Here is a 21,567-nt window from a genome sequence, read left to right on the forward strand (position 1 = left end):
TCCTTCCTTCCTTCCTTCCTTCCTTCCTTCCTTCCTTCCTTCCTTCCTTCCTTCCTTCCTTCCTTCCTTGTGCTTGACCACCTCTCTTTAGGGATATTTTGTTTTCTCACAATCTGTAGCACCTCAATAGTGAATGTGCTCTTTACTCGGAATGGGATCTATTTATTTTTCTTATCCCGCTTAAACTGCTGACCACAGAGAAGGTTCCTTCCTTTCTTCTCCTCTATTAAAGCTTCACTGCAGCATCACAGATGAGTCTTGTCTTTCGCCTTCCTGGAACTTGGTCCACCGTCACCAAAATCCCCAAACCCTCACCCCAAACCCATGTCCTGTGATGTGTGAATGACCCGTGTCCTGACCCCCCCCCCAACAGTGATATCCCCAAAAACCAGCTCTCAGGAAGTCCATGCCAAGCTGGCAGCGCTTGAGGTGAAGGAGGAATTCCCAGCCACCGTTTGTGCCATTCCAGGCTCTGCAGTCCTGTGGAGTTCAACCCAAAGAGTACTTTTAACCTCAACTAGGAATCAAGGAGAAGGTCATTTCAGTTTGTATTTAAAAGCGAATCTATCTAACTCACAGCCACCCTCCGGAATTTGCACTTATTTGAAGCTGTGATGCAAACATGCCATCCAAACATTATTTATTTTAAAAAGAGCATCTCTTGAGGGATAAGTGTGCACAAGAATGAATTTATTAGTGCAGATTAGCAGATTAGTTGCACTGCAGAAGGCATGCTGGGGAGACCACACATTACAAGGAACGCAGAAATAACTTTTGCTAGGTTTTAATAACAAAAATGAAAGCTCCTTTTACAATATATCAATAAGCATGGCCCGTCCACCAGACTACTGCGAGAGCTAGGTGCTGCTCTTTATATCCTATACCCAACAGCTTAATTAACATAACTTAATCGCACCTGCTATACTGCTTCACAGCTGTAAAACTAGGTCGCGTTATTTGCTCTGGCCCTTAAAGGAATACACATCTTGTGGAACAATAATGAACCTTCGAATTTAAAGAGACCATTCAACACAGATAGCATACAATAATGTATTGTACCAGGGAAATTTTGTATATTAGTCAAAATGTTTTTACTAGGAGAAAGTTTCACAAGGAGGTTTATAAAAATTGAAAACTGCTGCAGACCTGTAGGGAGCCGGATTTTCATTTTAAAAGAATGGGGAACAGAGAGAAGCAAAGCCGACAGATTAAACTCAACCAGTTTTCCTGGGCCAAAAGTACAGCATATTCCCCTCGTGTAATGCGCAGGATGGGAGTGGGTTTTGGGGCAGCAGCGAGCTTGACAGGTGGGCTCCCTGTGTCTGTTCTGCTCCTGAGCAGCAGCCTCAATGCACAATATGGCCTCTCTTGCAACCTTCTTCTGGGATCTGCAGTCATCTTGGCAGTTCTTTAGGACACTGAGCACTTCTGGGGGCAAAGACATCGCTTTGCCATGACCCGGCTGCTTCAAAACCCACCCGAGGACCAGAACACGCTCCTCTGCCTGCATGGCTAAATTCCTGCTTTCTGGACCAAACTCAGGAATTGCATACCTTCAGTAGCTTAGGGCCTCATCAAACCTAAATCTGCCCCTGTTCCTTTGAAGGGGTTAATCCTTGCCACCCCCCACCCCCTGCATCTACAGATACTTACAGAGGTGGACCAATGGCACTAAGGCAGCTTTGCAAGAATAAATACAAACATCACAGTCACTTTGAAAAACCGGAACACAAACTATAGTACAAAATACGGTCATGTAACACCCAAGACAACAGCAAATCATAAACAAAAGAAATGGAACAATATGTTGCAGAAGTGGTCCCGTCCTCGTTTCCAACAAGTCCATTTCAGAGGCTCCCAACTCCGACTTTTGTCTAGAATACTGTGCCACTGAACACACCCAGGCCCCTAAACCAGCCACTTTCCCTATATCTATCCATCATCTACCTACCTATCTATCTACCTACCTATCTACAGTCGTACCTTGAAAGTTGAATGGAATCTGTTCCAGAAGTCCGTTCGACTTCCAACACGTTTGAAAACCAAATTGGGGCTTCTGATTGGCTGCAGGAAGCCACGGAAGCCGCGTTGGACATTCAGGTTCCAAAGAACGTCCTCAAACCGGAACAATCACTTCCAGGGTTGCAGCGTTTGGGAGCCAAAACGTCTGAGTTCCGGAGCGTTCGACAACCAAGGTACGACTGCGTCTGCCTGCCTGTCTATTCTGTGAACTTTGGTTCCCCCTAACCCAGCTGTGCCTCCATCTTTGGCGTGGTTACAACAGAAAGTACTCATTATGATGTCTGTGTATTAAAAATGGAGGAAAGGAGGAGAAACAGTAGCATGGAAAAGCAAACCCATGGTCCACAGTACTCCTGTCAGGAGTGCGTGCAGGAGCCAGGCCCTGTGACCGGGAGGGCTTCGCAGGACTGGGGCCTTCCTAAGTTTGTTCTGGAGAGGCAAGGCACGGCCGCAAAGGTGAGGCTCTCTGCCACAGCAACAGGTTTCCTGCCTTGCTGCGTTTGGCTTCTTGCTTCCTGATCCTCTGACCTCGGCTTCTTGACTCTTTGCTTCTCGACCCTCGGACCCTTGACTTCGTGACTCCTTGCTTCTTGACCCTCAGACCCTGGCTTCTGGACTCTCAGTCTTGCCGCCACTCTTGCCCCCAGTCCCGAAGTCCTCAGCTGGGACTTCAATCACCCGTAGACCGGACTTTGACACCTCCTGACAAGGCCTAAGTCGATAGCTGTTTGAAAGAAGAGATTTTTTCTTTTCTTTTGCAAAAACAGAGAATCGGAAGGTAAAGCAGCTCTTAGCAGGGCTCTTCTCAAAAGTTTCCTCCTCTTGCAATCAAAGAGGCTTCCATTTTTCTTCCGGATTCTCAGAGCTCTTCAGAAGTTCTATAGAAATTTGGTGGCTTTGAGGGTTTGGGGCTGATCTTATCACTGCCAGGTGACTGAGGGCTTTTTCTGAGTAAAAGTTTCCCTGGAACCTCAGAGGCCCCCAAGCTGTCAGCACTTCCGGACCTCAGAAATGCCTTGCGATGCCTTGATCTGCAAAACTACCACAAGAATGTGTGGGACTATTCATGAGGCTCTGTCACCATGGGCAAATCCGCTTGGTTTTTGTTGTCCTCTCCCCCAGTAAAACGCCTCTGTGAATTGAACGTCTGTTGCAAAAACTGTTCCCCCCAGACTGACCCTCTCTGCCAGAGGAAGTAGGAACAATTCTCTTTCGTTCTTAGCCAAGTACATTTCTAATTATAAATCATATGCTGTGATAGAAGGTCTGATAATGTATTGGCAATAAAATAAAAAAGGGAAACAGAAAAGGGAAGTTACTTTAAAAAAAGGGGGGGGGAAGCATTGACCTGTTCTCAAAAGGGAATCGGAATTAGATAGATATAATTTATCTTCCCTTGAAATCTCCAGTACTAACATAATGAGTGTGCATAATGTCAAAATGGAGCTCTAAGTGGTTTATAAGCTCCATACGGTGCCTGCATGTCTGCCTTTCTGACAATTCAGTAATGGTTCCTTTTTTCTTTTTCTTTTTTTGTGGTGGGGACCAGAAATTGCCTTTGCACAGACATCCTCTTGGCCCAGCACACCTAGTGTGCTGTTTTAAAAATAAATAAGCAAGTAATTCTGAATTTCTGCAAATACGTCTTTGATTCAAGACTGCAAACTGACCAAATTTGAAACAGAGTAAGATGCTTGGATTGGGGCTGGATTCTACAGGCGGTGGGAAAAGTAAGCAAGGAAGCTGTTTAACCAATTGCATTCATGTACTTGGCAGGAAGTGGAATGTATACAGCAGCGATTCCTGAGATTCCCAGCAGCCCAGGCTTCCGTGGTAATGGAAAGATGCCTTGAAAATTTGGAATTCCCCGTTTCATCAGACCTGCAGGGAAAAGGGAAACAGAAAGAAATGTACAATCTATGGGTTGTTGTTTTTTTAATTGCAGGGGGCACCAGTTTCAAGAAACTGCCACTCCCTTTTTCAGTCCGAACTGGACTGACTTGGTGGAAATAACCCAAGCTTGTTTCCTAAGCCAGCCTGAACTTAGAAAGCACCCACCATCTCCCACCCAGCCAATATCCTTTCCCTCTAAAGCTCCTCTGCCCAGGGACAGAGGAAGGGGTGTGCAGTGGGGGCGGTACGCCCTGGGTGCTTCGCTGAGGGGGGTGACTTTTGGCACGCTGCCCGCCCGTGGCTCCCAAGCCCAGAGGCGTAGCGTGGGTTGTCAGCACCCGGGGCAAGGCAAATAATTTGCGCCCACATAACCCGTGGATTTTAGCACTCGAGTCTCGAGCGCGCCCCCCCCAAGATGTTGCGCCCGGTGCGGCCGGCCTCCCTGCACCCCCACGCTACGCCACTGCCCAAGCCTACCCCGAGCCGTCGGGGGAAGGGGGGAGCTGTGCCCCATTGCCAGCTGCATTCCTCCTTTCCCCCTTTGTTTCGACAGCTGGGGGAGGCTTGGGAGTCGTGGGCGGACGGCGCACCGAATGTTCTCCATTGGCAGCTCGCTGCTCCCCTGGCTGCAAGGTCTGCGCACCCAAGTGGCTATGTTCCGCTGCTGCCTCTGCCTTCGCTTTTACGACGTCTTCACTTGGTTCAACCCTTCCCAACCCCAGTGTAAGTCGAGACCCAGATAAAACAGCTTAAGAGAGACCATCATTTCGGAAGCAGGCAGCTCTCTTTGCACCCCTCAGGTTTGTAGCACTTTTTTCTGAGTAAGAATGTCTGGGAAGTTGCCTGTGCCCTTTGCATTGTATTTTGCACAACAACTGGCTGTCACCGTTTGCAGTTCTGCTGTGGTTGACCACACACACACAGTAATATGTAATTTGTTTTGTGGAGTGTTTGTTCTTGGCTTCGTGCAAGAGCAACAGAATATTTTGTGCTGGTGACCTGTTCGGTCCTCTTTTTAAAGCACACTTTTTTTCCTCCTGGCTTTGGTCAGAGAGACTGTCCTTTTTTTTATATGTCAAAGAGCAGTTCTCGCTCTTGAATTTGACAGAGACTCACCCATTCATTCTTTCACAAATGTGAAGGAGCTAAAAGGAAGTGGGAGGTAGGGCAGGGAGTGATATCTGATCAGTTAAGCGAAAGCGAGCTTAAAAGTCAAAACTGAAGATGCTTGGAGTATTTTCATCTTTGCTCATCAAGGTTGGGAAAATGTGTGTTTTGCTGAGAGATGTATGGTTTCGGGGTTGTTGTGTATTGTAGCCCATAAAATCAGAAGCTGCAGAAGCTCCGTCAGACGTTTGGGTTCCAAAAAATGTTTGCAAACCGGAACACTCACATCCGGGTTTGTGGCATTTGGGAGCCAAAACGTCCGAGAACCAAGGCGTTCAGGATCCAATGTACGACTGTTTAGGATTGCTTTCAGATGGCTTGGGGGCCGGATAACTCCATACTTTCCAACATTTCTCCAGTGAAAACAGAGATGTCCTAAGGGAAAACGGGGCATTCCGGGATCAAATCAGAAACCAGGGCTGCTTCTCTAAATCATGGATGTCCCTGGAAAATAGGGACACTTAGAGGGTCTGTTAGCATGAATTCCCCATGTTCCGAATTGGAGCCTCACCTTGCTCACGTGACCTGTTCAGAATGACGTGCAGGTGGTTGGAGCTCCGCATACACTGTTGATAATGACCTTGGGGTATCTTGGAGACGAGTCTGTTCCTGAAAGAGGAAAACAAAATGGTATCCTTTACAGACCCTGCGCTAAAACCATCCGAACTCCTGAACTTGGATGATGCACGGTGAATGGCCGAGATTAGCCGAGCTGCATATGTGATTCTCTTATATCATTTATGGTGGCCTTTGGGAGCCACTGGGGATGCAGGTGGCGCTGTGGGTTAAACCACAGAGCCTAGGACTTGCCGATCGGAAGGTCGGCAGTTCGAATCCCCACGACGGGGTGAGCTCCCGTTGCTCGCTCCCTGCTCCTGCCAACCTAGCAGTTCGAAAGCACATCAAAGCAAGTAGATAAATAGGTACCGCTCTGGTGGGAAGGTAAATGGCGTTTCCGTGCACTGCTCTGGTTTGCCGGAAGCGGCTTAGTCATGCTGGCCACATGACCCAGCAGCTGTATGCCGGCTCCCTAGGCCAATAAAGCGAGATGAGCACCGCAACCCCAGAGTCAGTCACGACTGGACCTACCGGTCAGGGGTCCCTTTACCTTTACCTTGGGAGCCACTGAGAATGGAGGCATGGGGGCTACACAAGACTTTGGATCTTGCAAACGCTGCCTATCTTTCCCAAAATCTTGCAGGAGATTTTGAGGAGTGGACTTGGGACCTTCTTTCAGGCAACGTGCGGGCTCTGTCATTCAGGTATGTCCCCTGAAAACACGGCTACAGTCCTCTCAGATGCTCTAAACCAAGAAAGGACAGGCAGAAAATTCTAGGCGAGATGAAGCGCAAAAAGAAAAGAGGTGTACAAAAGCAAGGATGAACAGATGATGGACAGGAAGAAAACTGGCTTGCTGATAGCAGCTTCCAGAAAGGGAGCAAAGGGTTTATATTCAGGAACCAAACAGGGGAAAGTGTTGAATTGGGGTTGGGCAACCTGTGGCCCTCTAGAAGTTGTTGAACAAGACCTCTCATCCTCCCTGACTGCTAGTCTCGGGTGACAGGACCTTAAGTCCAGCAACACCTGGAGGACCAGAGGTTTAAGGAATAAAGGAGGGATGGGGAACTGGTGACCTTCCAGATGTTGTTGGACAGCTCCCAGTAGCATTTGGACACCCACAGATGTTCCCCATTCATGCTTCACTGCCTAGATCAGGGATGGGGTCCTAGTGTCCCGTCCCCCCAGGCAGTGCTGAGATCAAACTCTGAGGAGCCGCAGCTGCTGGCACGGCCAATGGTCAGGTGTCAGGCTTCAGGGAACCCGACCCTCCTCCCTCATGGCAGGCTGCTGGGAGTTGGCACCACAAGTGAGAGCTGAGTGCAGGATATATGGCGTATCCCCCACCAGAAGTACTACCTCTCCCCTAATACCCTCAGGTTGCATGTATGTGTAAATAAAATCATGCATCCCAAAGACTGCACGGTCTCCATTCACCTTCATTTGCAAGGAAACTGAACCCCTGAAATTCCCCCCACCTGTTTGGAGGTTGGGATGCATGCAATATCTTCAAGACTCACCCTACCAGTAATCTAGAAGAAGAGTTTGGATTTGATATCCTGCTTTATCACTACCCGAAGGAGTCTCAAAGCGGCTAACATTCTCCTTTCCCTTCCTCCCCCACAACAAACACTCTGTGAGGTGAGTGAGGCTGAGAGACTTCAGAGAAGTGTGACTGGCCCAAGGTCACCCAGCAGCTGCATGTGGAGGAGCGGGGAAGCGAACCCGGTTCACCAGATTACGAGTCTACTGCTCTTAACCACTACACCACACTGGCTCTACCCACATGTTTTCTTATCTTAGTGTTTATGGTACATAAATTAAAAAATGGGTTGTATCCAATGTTGGTTCTACTCAAAGTAGACCCACTGAAATTAAAAGGTGTGATGCAACCGAGTGAGTGCTGCTCTGTGTATGCTTAACAATGGATTTATATCTAGCAGCTGCTAAGGGGTCATTTCCAAGATATCTTTAGGTGCTATTAAGGCACTGGGCAAATATCATTTTCCCTGCACAAACATGGTTGCCTAGAGGAAGTTGAATTGTTTCCCATCTGTCTATCGATTTGCATCATAAATAAGCAAAGTGTGTTCCATAAGGTGGAATTTACCGACTTAGAAATAACCAGCTGTTATCTCGTTACTTCCTCGTTGTATTTTCATAACAACGAATATATTTCCCCTGTTTCTTTTGCAGAAGCACCAAACAACCTCAGTGCCCCCTAAATTTAAAGCCTTGCAGGATTTGCAACTTTCACTTTTGTATAAATAGATGTGCAGTTTAGCATTAGCTGAAAAAATAGCTTATAAATTATGTGTTGCCTAAGGCTTGGAGGAACCTGAAAAGTTCTAGGCTGCTTAGCAGGATTCTATATTATATACAACAAATACATACCCTGAAGAGCATTTATTAGGAGAAATGTGTCCTAAGATCGTGATTAATTTTCATGGGGACTTAAAAAACAAAACAAAATCACAAGTGGATGCAGAAACGTGTTGAAATAACCTTGGGATTGGCAAAATCAGAAATCGAAAGAAACACAATTTGATGTATCCATTGCTAATTCTACTGCAAAGTTTGCAAGATACATCCCAACTGTGGCTTTATTAGGGGTCAAAGTTAAGGTTAGATATATGTTCCTGCTTAATTTTTTTTAATGCTTGCCTTTAAACTCACTTAAATGCATAGGGAAGAAGATATTAACAGTAGGGCCCAAGTCTGACTCAGTCTATATTTTAAGAAAGCGAGTTCTCCTTCATGGAGAGCATGTGTTGTGGTGGGGGCTGACAGGACACTCCAAAGTTGTGGGGCGGACTAATTGATCTTTGGCCACTGTTGTGATTGGGCTTCCCTTGTAGTTGGGAAGAAGTTAATGTTGCCATTTGATGATTGACAGCCAGAAATGTTAAAACTCCCTGCACGAGGCGTAGGGCTTCCTCTTTTCACTCTGTGCATCAAATTGCCCCCCCCTATATTTAGGGTTGTTCGCTTTGACCTTGCTATGCCTGTCATGGGGTCATCTGCTCTTGGGGCAGGGACCCAGTAGGAATTTTGTCCATCTGGCTGATTGGCTGGGGCCATTTGGTTTTTGCCTACTGCGTAGCAAATCATCACAACTTGCGGTTAGGCATTGGTTTATGGTTTGGTTGGTTGAGGGGCATAGACTGGCTGTGCCTGCCCCTCTAATGCTGCTGCTGCAAGGGTATTCCGTTAAAGGAATACAGGGGCTCACTATTGCTTTTGTCTGAACCCTGTCAAGGGGCTAGGGCCACGCAAGAGCCCCTGGTTGCATTTGGGGAAGGCTGAGGGCTACCCCCAAAAGTATTCCCCTTTTCTGACTTTCGCATCGTGCGGAATGTCAGTCTGTCCCCCACTGGGGGGCAGATAGTTGCAACCAATGCCTAAGCAACCACTCACATTTTTTGTATTTTAATAAAGTTGTGGCCAAAACTATGCCAAAAACCTTGAACAAAAATTCTGTGTGATGTGTGAGTTATTTGGGGTGGCCTGGGGACCTCGACATGCAAAGGTTAACCTAAGCGGACAGGACACTCTCAGCATCTGTGAATGAGGGTGTAAAGGTGCTTCGGTTAACATGTTTGTTCAAGAAGGAAGCAGTCTTCTATTCCAAGAAACTGGATTTCCTGTGGGTTTCCTCTGAGCTCTGAACAACATTTTGGGAGGTGGGTAAGTGCTGTGGTTATTTGTTTTATGCAATACAGTAAATTGTGGAAACTTCCTCTGAATAGCATTGTTTTCGAGGCAGCCCTCACTTCCAAAACAGAAACAAACACGCAAATTACAAACGAAGGAAGAGAGAAAAGACAACAACTATAAACAGAAACATTTATTCTAAGCAACTGTAGAACAAGAACAGACTGAAAGAGCCAGCTGATTCCTGTCCTGTGATTCAACAAAATGGGAAAACAAAACCGTATTTTCATTTGGCAACCTGCGTTCATGTGGACAGACTGCAGGTGCAGAGAGCCAGAGAACGAGTAGGGTTTCAGGACTGAGACAGCTTGATCCTCAGCTACCACCTGCAACGCCTGGGATGCGGGTGTGCTGTGGGTTAAACCACAGAGCCTAGGACTTGCCAGTCAGAAGGTCAGCAGTTCAAATCCCCGCGACGGGGTGAGCTCCCGTTGCTCGGTCCCTGCTCCTGCCAACCTAGCAGTTCGAAAGCACGTCCAAGTGCAAGTAGATAAATAGGTACCGCTCCGGCGGGAAGGTAAACGGTGTTTCCATGTGCTGCTCTGGTTCGCCAGAAGTGGCGTAGTCCTGCTGGCCATATGACCCGGAAGCTGTACGCCAGCTCCCTCGGCCAAGAAAGTGAGATGAGCGCTGCAACCCCAGAGTCAGTCACGACTGGACTTAATGGTCAGGGGTCCCTTTACCTTTACCACTTGCAACCTCAGAACAGGGTTATTAAAACAAGCATCTCTCCTGATGACCAGTGTACAAAGAAGGTTGAAATGGGGTGGGGAGGCAGGGGTGTAAGGCAAAGGGATCTGTTTCAGATCTCTGGACCTCTTGAAAGAGGAGCAGCCGCCAGAACACCCACACAGCAGAAATGACATTTGCCACCTCTTCCTGCTTTGCATTTGCTGCTGCTATCTTTGCAAGCCACCCTAGAGTGGCTGGGGAAACTCAGCCAGGTGGGCGAGGTATAAATAATAAGAGAGCTGATGAACTGCTTGTGGGGGAGGACTCAGCTGGGGCAGGTGGAAGTGCAGAGTGCAGAATGGCTTGCTGAACACGAGCATATTTGCTAAGGATATTTAAACGTACATAATTTTGCCACTTCAATTGTGACTTCACTAGCCTGGTGAAATGAGGGAGAACTCTAAAAGTTACCAGGGACTAGGACTTTCCCAGGTGTCAAAAAAGATTATTTATGTATGCCACCACTGTGGCCCGTGTTTCGTTAGCCCTCAGATGGAAAACGAGCGAGGTCCCAACTAAAGAAGAGTAGCAACATAAACTGATGGAAGATGCGCAGCTTGCGGAACTAATGCATAGTATAACAGAACAAAAAGAACACACGTTTAAAGAAGATTGGAAAATGTTTATTGAATATATGGGGAGGGGGGGACTTGAGAATGTTGGCAGCATTAAGATAAATCCAACAGTCTAAACAAGATTTGATGGATGTGATAATGAAATACTGAGTGGTTTAGCTTATGTGAAATATGAAGGGATTTACGATATGCAAAATGAACCATGGAAAAAGAAGAGGGGAAGTCACTGACATTTTAAGGTTGTTTGAATGAATATTCTAAAGTGTGAAACAGAAAATTTAAATTAAAAATAGATAGGTATATATCTATATATCTCAATATCAATATATAGATATAGATATATAGCTATGTATATGTATAGTTACCAGGGACTCAGCTACATTGATAAAAAAAGGTTTTTAAATCCATTATAACACTGACACCAGATGGCGCTGTAGAGTTCCATCTTTAGGCAACGTGATTTCCCCATATGAGGTTTGCAACACATTTTCCTGAAATGTTTTTTTTATGTGTCTAGATCCAGCCCAGATCTGCCCCAAACATTAATTAAAATGGGTGCCTTATATAAGGAGTGAACGCCCTATAATATGAACAGTACAGTAATACATGCTCAAGTGTTTTAATGCAGAGCAGACACATGGAAGTGGAGTGTAAATATTTCCCTTCCAATAGTAAAGATGGTAAGGGCTTAAAGGGGGGTCTTACGAACTAGGCCGTATCATCACCACCACCATTGGGATTGCCACGATCATCTCCATCACCACCGCAATTTCCATCACCCCCACCATTCTGTTCTGCAAGAAGTTCTCACCTGGTCATCATCGCCTTCTGGGGGGCTTCTCTTTGCAACCTCTGAGTACTGAAGCTCAGGAAGTGGCTCCTCCCTTGGCATCATGGAGGTAGCTGCAGAGGGGAACATAAGACATTTACTCTATTGGGTCACCCACACCTGCCTAGCAGATTCAGATAGGTAGCCGTGTTGGTTTGACACAGTCGAAATTAATTAATTTTTTTTTTTTAATCCAGTAGCACCTTAGGGACCAACCAAGTTTGTTCTGGGTATAAGCTTTCGTGTGCATGCACACTTCTTCAGATACACTGAAACAGAAGTCACCAGACCCTGATATAGGGTGGGGTGGGGTTTTTCTCAGGAAGGTAGTAGGAGATGGGCGATTGACCCAATGGGTATGGTAAACCTGTTGACGACTTTTAACAACTGCAATTAGTCCTATAAGAAAAAGCAAGGGATAGTATGCAGATGTCCAAAAATAGTTTTAGCATATGTGATGCAACGTCTCATTACATATGCCAAATATGCTAAATATGCCTCATTACATATGCTAATTACACACACTGCGTTTCCGTGTGCTGCTCTGGTTCGCCAGAAGTGGCTTAGTCATGCTGGCCACATGACCTGGAAGCTGTACGCCGGCTCCCTCGGCCAATAAAGTGAGATGAGCGCCGCAACCCCAGAGTTGGCCATGACTGGACCTAATGGTCAGGGGTCCCTTTACCTTCACCTAAGGGTACAGAGCTATGTATAGGAACCCTAAACCCGCACTGAAAGGGACTCAAGTTTCACAGAGATAAGCTGTGGTGGGCAAGATGGTCATCCCAACAGATTCTTTGGTTGGTTTCCTCAAGACTTTCCTTCTGCTCTTATGAAAAGCTTCCTACCTCTGTTGGGTGGCATTTTCCTTCTTTTCTTCCAGGTCTTTAGCCCAAGTCCAGCCAAGAGGAGCAAAATGATGAAGAAAATGATGAGAAAAGTCCAGCTCCAGCTCCAATGCAGTCCGGCTTGATTGCCACCTGTAAAGATTGGATAAATAATAGTATTTTCGTGCAAGATATTGGAAGACCACTAAAATGTAGGGCAATACGTGCTTTGAAGGGAGACCCCACAGCTCATTGGTGGGTTGCGTGGACCATAGCTGTCAACGTTTCCCTTTTTTTAAAGGGAAATTTTCTTATTCCGAATAGGATTCCTCGCAAGAAAAGGGAAAAGTTGACAGCTATGGCATGGACAAGGGTCTCGGCTAGAGCTGTGTGCAAACAGCTTCTTGAAAGCCTCCACTTATCTGATGGGATCAGAGCTACCGCAGCAATATAGAAACTTATTTATGTATACAGCTACAGCTGCAAGAAAGATATTTGCCCAAAAATGAAAAGAAGATGTAGTTCCAATGAGAAAAGAATGGTTACAGAAAATAATGGGATATGCAGAAATGGCAAAACTTACTAGAAGAATTAGAAATCAAGACAACCTTTTTTTAATTAAGGAACGGAAGTGGTTTATTGAATATTTACAAACATATTGCAAACAGATCATTTAGACGTTAGCAGGACTACTGTGAAAACTTGTGGTTTTTAAAACAGATATAGAAGAATAAAAAGAACATTGCGGGGTGAAAAAGTTTCACCCAGTGGTTATCTGCAGTGATTCATCTCCTATTCCTGATCACTTCACCTGGTTCCTATTTCTTTCCTTGCTGCTTTCTCATTATTATATGTACTTAGAGGTAAATTATTATTATTCTTACTATTATTATGTGATTTATAAGCTATGCTGAGAGTGATCGAATGGCTGTGAAATCTGTTCATTGTGAAATCCATTCATTGCCGAAGCTGCTGTTTTCCATGGAAAGAAAACCCACATGTCATAATCCCCAGATGTTTTCTCATGCCAGATGTTGGCTTGATGGCTGCCAATGAATGGCCTTCTTGCTGCTCTGAGAAAGCAAGCTGAAATAAGGGTTAGTCCCAACAATGTGTGTTTTAGACTTGGAGACAAAAAAACAACTGGGTCTGTGAAGTGGAAAAGAGGTGGAATATTTTGGACTTTGTGAGAAAATCTGTCCCATAGCAGGCTACACTGTCTTTGGGTTTAATATATATGTATATAGGGAGACTTTCAGATAACCACTGTTATAAAGGTGCTTTAAAATATAATGCCGTTATCTGGATGATAAGAGCCACATAAATTATGGCGCAGACAAAGAGGCCTGTGTTTACGGCATCTGTTATAGCTTTTGAAGCTTGTGAAAGCTGCATTTTTCGGATGATAAAAAGCAGCTGGAGAAGGAAGTCTTTTCCCACAGGTTTCTCTGTTAAAAATGTCCACAAGGCTTAAACAGAGAGATACTGGACCACCTGTCCATATTTTTGGGTGGGGAAATTTTGTAAGGTAAAAAGAAAGAAAGGAATGAAGGAATGAAGGAATGAAGGAAGGAAGGAAGGAAGGAAGGAAGGAAGGAAGGAAGGAAGGAAGGAAGGGCTGGATAGTTCTGGAGTTCTTTGTTAAAGTTGCCAGATAATTTTAAATCACCAGAGCATGCACTTTCTAACATGCGATTTTAGTAAGAACGATTATTTTCAAATTACAGCCGTACCTTGGAAGTCGAACAGAATCTGTTCTGGAAGTCTGTTCGACTTCCAAAACTTTCGGAAACCAAAGTGCAGCTTCTGATTGGCTTCAAGAAGCTCTTGCAGCCAATTGGAAGCTGTGGAAGTACCATCAGATGTTCAGGTTCCAAAAATCGTTTGAAAACAGGAACACTCACTTCCGGGTTTTGATCGTTCGGGAGTCAATTGGTTCAGGAGCCAAGGCGTTTGAGATTCAAGGTGCTACTGTACTGATTTCAGTTCTATCTCAAAAGTTTATGTAACGTGCTTTTGAGGGCTGCTTTTAAAAGTATGTTTTAATGAATATTCTATCCTTTGTAAACCACTAGTATAAAGAGAGAGAGAGAGAGAAGAAACGGATAAGACAACGCCCTAAATTTCACCCGTTTGCTTTTGGCAGGAATCGTGCAATCGTCCCCAGCCATCCTCAGCTAGTTACGAGGACTGATTCCTAAGTTTGCACTGGCTCATAAATCTGTCTAGATTTCCATTTGAAAAAATTAAAATCTTTCCATTTCATTGACCCCATGATAAGGCTCATTTTGAAATTAACATGGAAGCGAAGTGTTGGGTGTTCAGCACCCCAATCAACTACCCAGCTAATGCAGAATGAGGAAGGGGAGGAGGACAAATAACTGTTCAGCTTTCACTGTGTTTTATGCGCTTTTAAAGATTAAATTAATGAATTTTTAATTACCGTATTTTTTGCTCTATAAGACTCACTTTTTCCCTCCTAAAAAGTAAGGGGAAATGTGTGTGCGTCTTATGGAGCGAATGCAGGCTGCGCAGCTATCCCAGAAGCCAGAACAGCAAGAGGGATCGCTGCTTTGAGAATATTTTTTTTTCTTGTTTTCCTACTCTAAAAACCAGGTGCTTCTTGTGGCCTGGTGCGTCTTATGGAGCGAAAAATACGGTAAGTGGTTTCTGCAGTTTTCTAAATAAAATAGAGAGTTGCTCACCTTCAGTTTGGCAGATGTGCAGCAAGTTGGAGGAGATGCTTTTCTGATCTGCTGGGTTGGTGACCAGGCAGGTGATGTTGGGCTCCGAGGAGTTGAGCTTCCAGAACAAGTGGAGACTGTTGCCATTGCCAGAGAGGTGATATGACTTTGAACTATCTTCTAAGTCCCTGAAAGCACCCCTTCTTTCCCAGGAGATGTTGAATTCCCCCTTTCCAGGCACCTGACACTGCAGGGTCACATTGCAGCCATCTGGGCTCTTGGAGACAACTTGGGAGAGGATTTTTGGTTCTGGGACTGGTTCTGTGGAAAAACATATGAAAAGCTCATACGTTTCCGAGCAAAATTCAAAGTGTTGGTGCTGACCTTTAAAGCCCTAAATAGCCTCAGCACAATATACCTGAAGGAACATCTCCACCCCCATTATTCAGCCCGGACACTGAGGTCCAGTTCCGAGGGCCTTCTGGCATTTCCCCCCCTGTAAGAAGCAAGGTTACAGGGAACCAGGCAGAGGGCCTTCTCGGTAGTGGCGCCCGCCCTGTGGAACAGCCTCCTTCCTTGACAGATGTCATGGAAATAAACAACTATCTGACTTTTAGAAGACATCTGAAGGCAGCCCTGTTTAGGGAAGATTTAATGTTTGATCTTGAATTGTGGTTTTAATATTCTGTTGGGAGCTGCTTATTATTATTATTATTATTATTATTATTATTATTATTATTATTATTATCTGAGCCCACCAAAGGCTGGCTCCTTTTCCAGGCTCTATTCCACAATAAATAGACACTGATGAATAAATAAGTACTTACCATACACAGAGAGGTGGAAGGTGTAATCTTCATACTGTGTTGAAATAAACCTCACTTTAATGGAATATATGCCACTGTCATCCATTTCCAAGTCTTTGATCCTCAGGGTGGTCTCATTGGCCTTCTCCAATCTTGGCCCAAACCTGTCCTCTGGATTGAGCCTCTCCAGTTTTCCATCCCTCAATTCAGCCAGTTGAAATTTGAAACCATTTCCTCCCTGGAAATCCCACTCAATTGTTTTCAGTGTTTCCAAGGGAGGGATACTTACAGGGAGCAACACACAGCCTCCCAGGATCCCATTCAACTTCTCCTTGTGGGGATTCTGTACTTTGATATTTGCAGTACCTTAAAAAGTTCATGAAGATGGAAAAGAAGGAAGGAAAAGGGAGAAACAAAGTCAAAGAAAGGGACAATGGTTGGAAGAGTCTCTCAGAATCACAGATTTAAAGCTTTACCAAATGTGTGGATTTATTCGTTATTTTTACCTAACAAAATGTATAAACCACTTGATTTTAAATGGAAAAAACACTTTTAAAAATAACAAAGTTAAAAACAGGTATTTTAAAAAGTCAAGATATAATTAAAACAAATGCAAGCTGGGGCTTCCGGTTCCACTCTGCCTTAATGGAGGAAGACCCCACAGCAGCGGGAGATTGTTGGCTAAGGAAAAACAAGGATGATTGAGGGTAATTATCCTTGCAAGTTTTCCCCAGGGACAGGGAGGAAGGGGCTTCGCTCGCAGTTTGTTTCGGTACCTGGCTCTCATTCCGGAACAGATTGTGGGAGGCAGGGAGGTGCAGTGTACAATAGCACTTCGTTTGCCGAAAACCCTCCTATGCCACCATTAAGAAGCAGAGGTACTCCTGTTAATTGGGGCTTAATTTGGACTAAAGTACAGACACGTGCTAGAAAAGATGAGATCAAAAACTGTGGAACGAAACCAACTGCAAGGCCTTTAAGGTTTGAACTTGAGAGAAGAATTCATTCGGTGCGAAATGAATTTTAGTTCAAATTATATTTGTACCAGTGAGGATGCAAGAAATCGGATTATAGATATGGAATATAACATTAAACGGAACTCCGTGTGTAAAAAAAAAGGAAAAAGGGAGGGAAACTCTATTTTGCAAAAGAATTACAATGAAAAACTAGAGCTGACTCTTCCGCATCCTTTATTGTTTATGGAATGAACTGAATAACGCTAAGAGGACTTGGATTAAATTTAATTGGCAGTATAATTGCTCATTTATCTTCAGTTGGACGGAAGGATGAAAGGAGCCTGTGAACTTGCCAAGGAACTGGTAAGGTTCATTATTGAGTCATCTGCAGTTCAACAGACCTCTCTTCTACCCAGCCTGAGAAAGTTGCAAAATAACGAAGCATGGGATGGAGAAATTGAGAAATTTCTGGAACAACAATGGAATATCAGCTTCACCCAAAGCATGGTGGATAACCGCAACAACCAGGGGAAAGACTGACATAACATCTTACGAGGACGGAAACACTGCGGACAGAATAATTGCCACACACAGAAAGAACAAGGATACAGTTTGCGTTCCTCACTTGTAATTTTATAAATCATTTAATGTGTCAACACGATTAGAAGTTATTAAACTGCAGTTGTTCTATAAGGGATTATTATTATGACTGGAATGTAATGGAAATTAATAAGATTTTGGAACGCAGAAATAAAGCAAATAATCAAGCCATCAATTCTAGCATGTGGGGGGACCCACCTTATCTAAATTATATAATTTGGTATTTGAATGATTGGTATTAATAATTGTATTATAAAATTGTATTGCACACCAATTACTGGATTGTAATTGAAAACTAATAAAAATTATTAGCAAAAAACCCAACAAAGACAAGCTAACAACAGTTTGTTTGTTTTTTTAATTAAATTTTATTCAAATTTCCAATAACCATTCCATTTATAATTAAACATCCAATTTAACTTATACATCCTTTTAGACTTCCATCAGCCTATCTGACAATTTTCATATTTATCACAACTTCTCACATTTCCTAAATTTATGTTGCACTTTAACAATCCTTATTTTATCTTCTCTTTTAAGCGACATTCCTATCTATTCTTTTCACAGGGCTTCTTGAAATCCAACAAGCGTTATTTCCTGATCACAGACAGTTTTAATATACTCTGTAAATTTATTCCAGTCCTCGGTGAATCTCTGATCGCATTGGTTTCGAATTTCCCCCGTTAATTTGTCCATTTCTGCATATTCCATCAGTTTCATTCTCCATTCTTCTCTCATTGGCAGCTAACAACAGTTTGAAAAAGATTGCGGGAGTGTAGTATTTCATGAAATTGAGAATATAACCAATCAAGATATAGAAATGGATTGTAATTTAGCTTTGTTAAGCAGTTTCTCAAACAGCAATAAGAAGGTGAGAAGTAAAGTGTTGATCGGTCATCTTTAAGGGAAGGCAAAGTGAAGAACTATCGATTTTTGGAGGACTTAGAAGAAGCTACACCAGAATATTGGTATATTAAAAGATTGAAGAGACAGCTTCATTTGAAAGGTTGATCAATAAATTGAAATTGGCTGGGAGGGCTAAACAGAGGGTACATTTTCGATCAGAATAGTTTGATTCTGCAATTTATATGAATAGGAGAGTGAAGGATGTAATGTCACCATCTCGGTCTGCGACTTTAATTGATTAAACTCATTATAGTTTAATGAATTACTTGATTGCAATATATTGCCCACCTTTCGCTCTAAGGCCCCAGGGTGACTGACAATGATTAAAACACATTAACATTAAAACATAATATTGCACAATATCTTTTGTGATTTCTGCTTGCCTATTAATTTCAGGAACTGACCTTTACACAAGCTTTAAGTTATGCTCTTTGTATGTTTCTGTGGATAAAAAAAGATAAAAAAATAAAAATGTTTCTGAATCCTGGGAGCCCCGCCATCGATTAAAGCACATGCCAAATTCTGTATGTCTGGGTAAGGTTGCCTGGATGGAGAGGTTTTAAGCATTAAGGACACCTGTCTGATGCCAAATAGCAGGGAGTTCCAAAGTCTAGGTTCTGCCCCATAACAGACCACAAGCCAATGCAGATCTCTGAGGAGAGGAGTTAAATGTGGACAGGGTCTCACTCATACCAGAATTATACACTAACTGCAGCTTTTAATTGAAGCCCAAAAGGAGAGCCACTCAGAGTGTAATGGATATCATTATTCAATTCTGAAAGGTTCTTTGTCAGACTGCAGAACCATCATTGCAAACTGCCTTTTTGAACACAAAGCAGCCTGATATTCCAGGACTGAGTCTTTGAAGGATCGCTTGCGGGACCAGCTTTCCCCAGCTAAAGCTGAAATGAAATTTCCTGCAAAGAAGAATCCCTCCATTTTGAGAGGAAGAAAACTGAGGCATCTCGCTCTGTTCCAACCCTAAAATGCACTTGCTTGAGAAGGAAGCAGTCCTGTTTCAAACGATTTTATAGTCGGCGGCCTCTGCATCCATCCATTACAGAACAGCGAGTCTCCTGGCTGCATCCCCTCTGTTGTTTGCGCTCTGCGCGTAATGTAGCTTATTGTTACCAAATAACAGAGCCATGAAGGGATTGTGAGGCCGCTTCAGCAGACACGGAGGCCTTCTACACAAACGTCTTTTCCTGGAAAAACAAGCACATATCACCTTATGAAGCCTTGGAGGACTTACCAGAGGGAGAAGAAAGCAAAGACAGAGTCAGAAGAAAGAGCTCCAGGCTTCGTTTGCAGCCATTCGCAGCCCCCTTTTGCCTGCTGCGTGGAGGACTCCTCTTCAAGACACACAGACATTGGTCGTTCATCGTAAATCCATTCAGAAGATGGGTCTGAAAGCTGTGTGAAGTGATGAGAGGTTGAGCATTTTTAGGAGGAGAAAAATTGAGAAGCTCATTTTCTCTGTGTGCCGAAAAGAGGAAGGTGGGGGCGTTTATGGAGAGGAGAGGTGTGGTTACGAGCTGGCAGCCAGCCCCTTTTGTTCGACCTCCAGCTGGTTTTTAGCTCCTTCTTAGCAGATTCTGCCAATGCACAGAATAATAGAATTGTAAGCACCGGGAGAGACCCCAACAGTCCAGCTCTAGTGCCCAAATGAGAGCTATCTCCCTTCAAGTCTCTTGGAGTTCCTGCCCTCTGTCTTCATCAGAGATGGAGAAAAATGCATTTCCCTCAGACCCCATAAGCCTCTCTGCATGTCACACCCATTCCCAGACCTGCTTTGTGTGTAGAGAAACCCCCTCGTCTGCAAAGGCCAAATTCACATTCATTCTCCAGCCTGTTTTGCCTCTCTTCTCACCCATCACCGGCATGTGGTCCTCAGGTTGAACAATATTTCCCATCCCTGTTTTAAGCTGACCAGGCTCCTGCCTTCTTTCTCTGGCTCCGCTTTCAAAACTTCCCTTCCCTTTCCAGGGCTGATGTAAAGGTTCAAAATTCCAGCTGATCACCACCATTAAGAACTCTGTGAAAATTGTCCCTAGGCATGTGCAGAGGGCTGTCCCTCCCTCACCACTCAAGCGCTGCTCTCTCCAGGCGTAATGCTGGGCAACTGCATATCCCCAGGCAGAGTTTTGGACTTCAAGTTATCTCAAGGCTGAAGATGGAGTATGGTGCTCCTTCCATCAATGCCTTCTAAGAGGCACGGCTCATAGTCAGTCCTCTGGGAGAGAGAGCAGCCTTTGCAAAATGATGAAAAGCAGGCAGAGAGAAGAAAGTGTAGCAGGGCGTTCTTGGCTGTCTTCATTTGTCCCATACTTGCATGACTGCAAAAGATCCTGCCCTATGGAACACCCTCCTATCAGATTTCAAGGAAATAAACAACAATCTGACTTTTAGAAGACATCTGAAGGCAGCCCTGTTTAGGGAAGCTTTTAATGTTTGCTGTTTTATTGTGCTTTTAATATTCTGTTGGGAGCCGCCCAGAGCGGCTGGGGAAACCCAGACAGATGAGCGGGGTATAAATAATAAATTGTTGTTGTTGTTGTTACAAACAGTTTTCTTAGATTTGTCTAATCCACTTTTAGAGCCATCCAAGCTGGTTCCCCTGCTGAAGCTGGTGCACAGCCTTAGAATCTATCTCTGCACTCAAGGTAGCTATATTTTAAAAATTCAGAAACCCACAATAGGGTGCTAATGCTATTCATCTGGGCAGCTGAAAGATGAGAAACAGGTGTGCAGGTTTCCAGGTACTCCAGCATCAAGCAAAGGACAGCTAGTGGGTGGGAAAAAATTGCCTGCAGGTGTAGCCATCTCTATTTACATGTTGCAAAAGATTAAGGAGGGAGGAGCAGGCAGGCATTCAAATGAGGCTGCATGAAGCATCCTTCAGCTATCAGTTTGCACTCAGGCCTCTTAAAGGTAAAGGGACCCCTGACCATTAGGTCCAGTCATGGCTGACTCTGGGGTTGCGGCACTCATCTCGCTTTATTGGCTGAGGGAGCCGGCGTACAGCTTCCGGGTCATGTGGCCAGCATGACTAAGCCACTTCTGGTGAACCAGAGCAGCACATGGAAACAGCTTTTACCTTCCTGCCGGAGTGGTACCTATTTATCTACTTGCACTTTGATGTGCTTTCGAACTGCTAGGTGGGCAGGAGCAGGGACTGAGCAACGGGAGCTCATCCCGTCGCGGGGATTCGAACCGCCGACCTTCTGATCAGCAAGTCCTAGGCTCTGTGGTTTAATCCACAGCTCCACCCGCGTCCCTAGGAAGGCCTCTTAGGAAG

At 44.5% G+C, this 21,567-nt stretch overlaps 1 protein-coding gene across 2 annotated transcripts; it reads right to left on the reverse strand.

Annotated features, from left to right (window-relative positions):
• Positions 1–768: 768 nt before the first annotated feature.
• On the reverse strand, positions 769–20,544 carry LOC309358551 (CD48 antigen-like). Of its 2 annotated transcripts, none has more exons than XM_081891815.1 (7): positions 19,522–20,541; positions 15,829–16,173; positions 15,023–15,322; positions 12,339–12,470; positions 11,473–11,564; positions 5,594–5,691; positions 769–3,903 (listed from the first exon to the last, which is right to left on the reverse strand). In XM_081891815.1, exons 1-6 carry the CDS (start codon positions 19,649–19,651, stop codon positions 5,599–5,601), a joined length of 1,092 nt encoding a protein of 363 aa, XP_081747941.1. In that variant the 5' UTR covers positions 19,652–20,541; the 3' UTR covers positions 769–3,903; positions 5,594–5,598. The 2 variants fall into 2 exon arrangements, with proteins under 2 accessions (XP_081747941.1, XP_081747942.1); XM_081891816.1 differs by lacking the exon at positions 769–3,903 and adding an exon at positions 4,591–5,457 and having other exon boundaries at positions 19,522–20,544.
• Positions 20,545–21,567: the final 1,023 nt, after the last annotated feature.

This window comes from Podarcis melisellensis, assembly GCF_964234715.1.
Source record: "Podarcis melisellensis genome assembly, chromosome: 16".
Taxonomy (NCBI): domain Eukaryota; kingdom Metazoa; phylum Chordata; class Lepidosauria; order Squamata; family Lacertidae; genus Podarcis; species Podarcis melisellensis.

Excerpts from the sequence above, each read along its gene's own strand:
- LOC309358551 (XM_081891815.1), bottom strand. The coding sequence starts at position 19,651 with ATGAACGACCAATGTCTGTGTGTCTTGAAGAGGAGTCCTCCACGCAGC. Across the intron at positions 11,565-12,338 it reads GAAAATGCCACCCAACAGAG|CTACCTCCATGATGCCAAGG; the intron begins GTAGGAAGCTTT and ends TCCCCTCTGCAG. Across the intron at positions 5,692-11,472 it reads CAGAAGGCGATGATGACCAG|GAACAGACTCGTCTCCAAGA; the intron begins GTGAGAACTTCT and ends TTCCTCTTTCAG.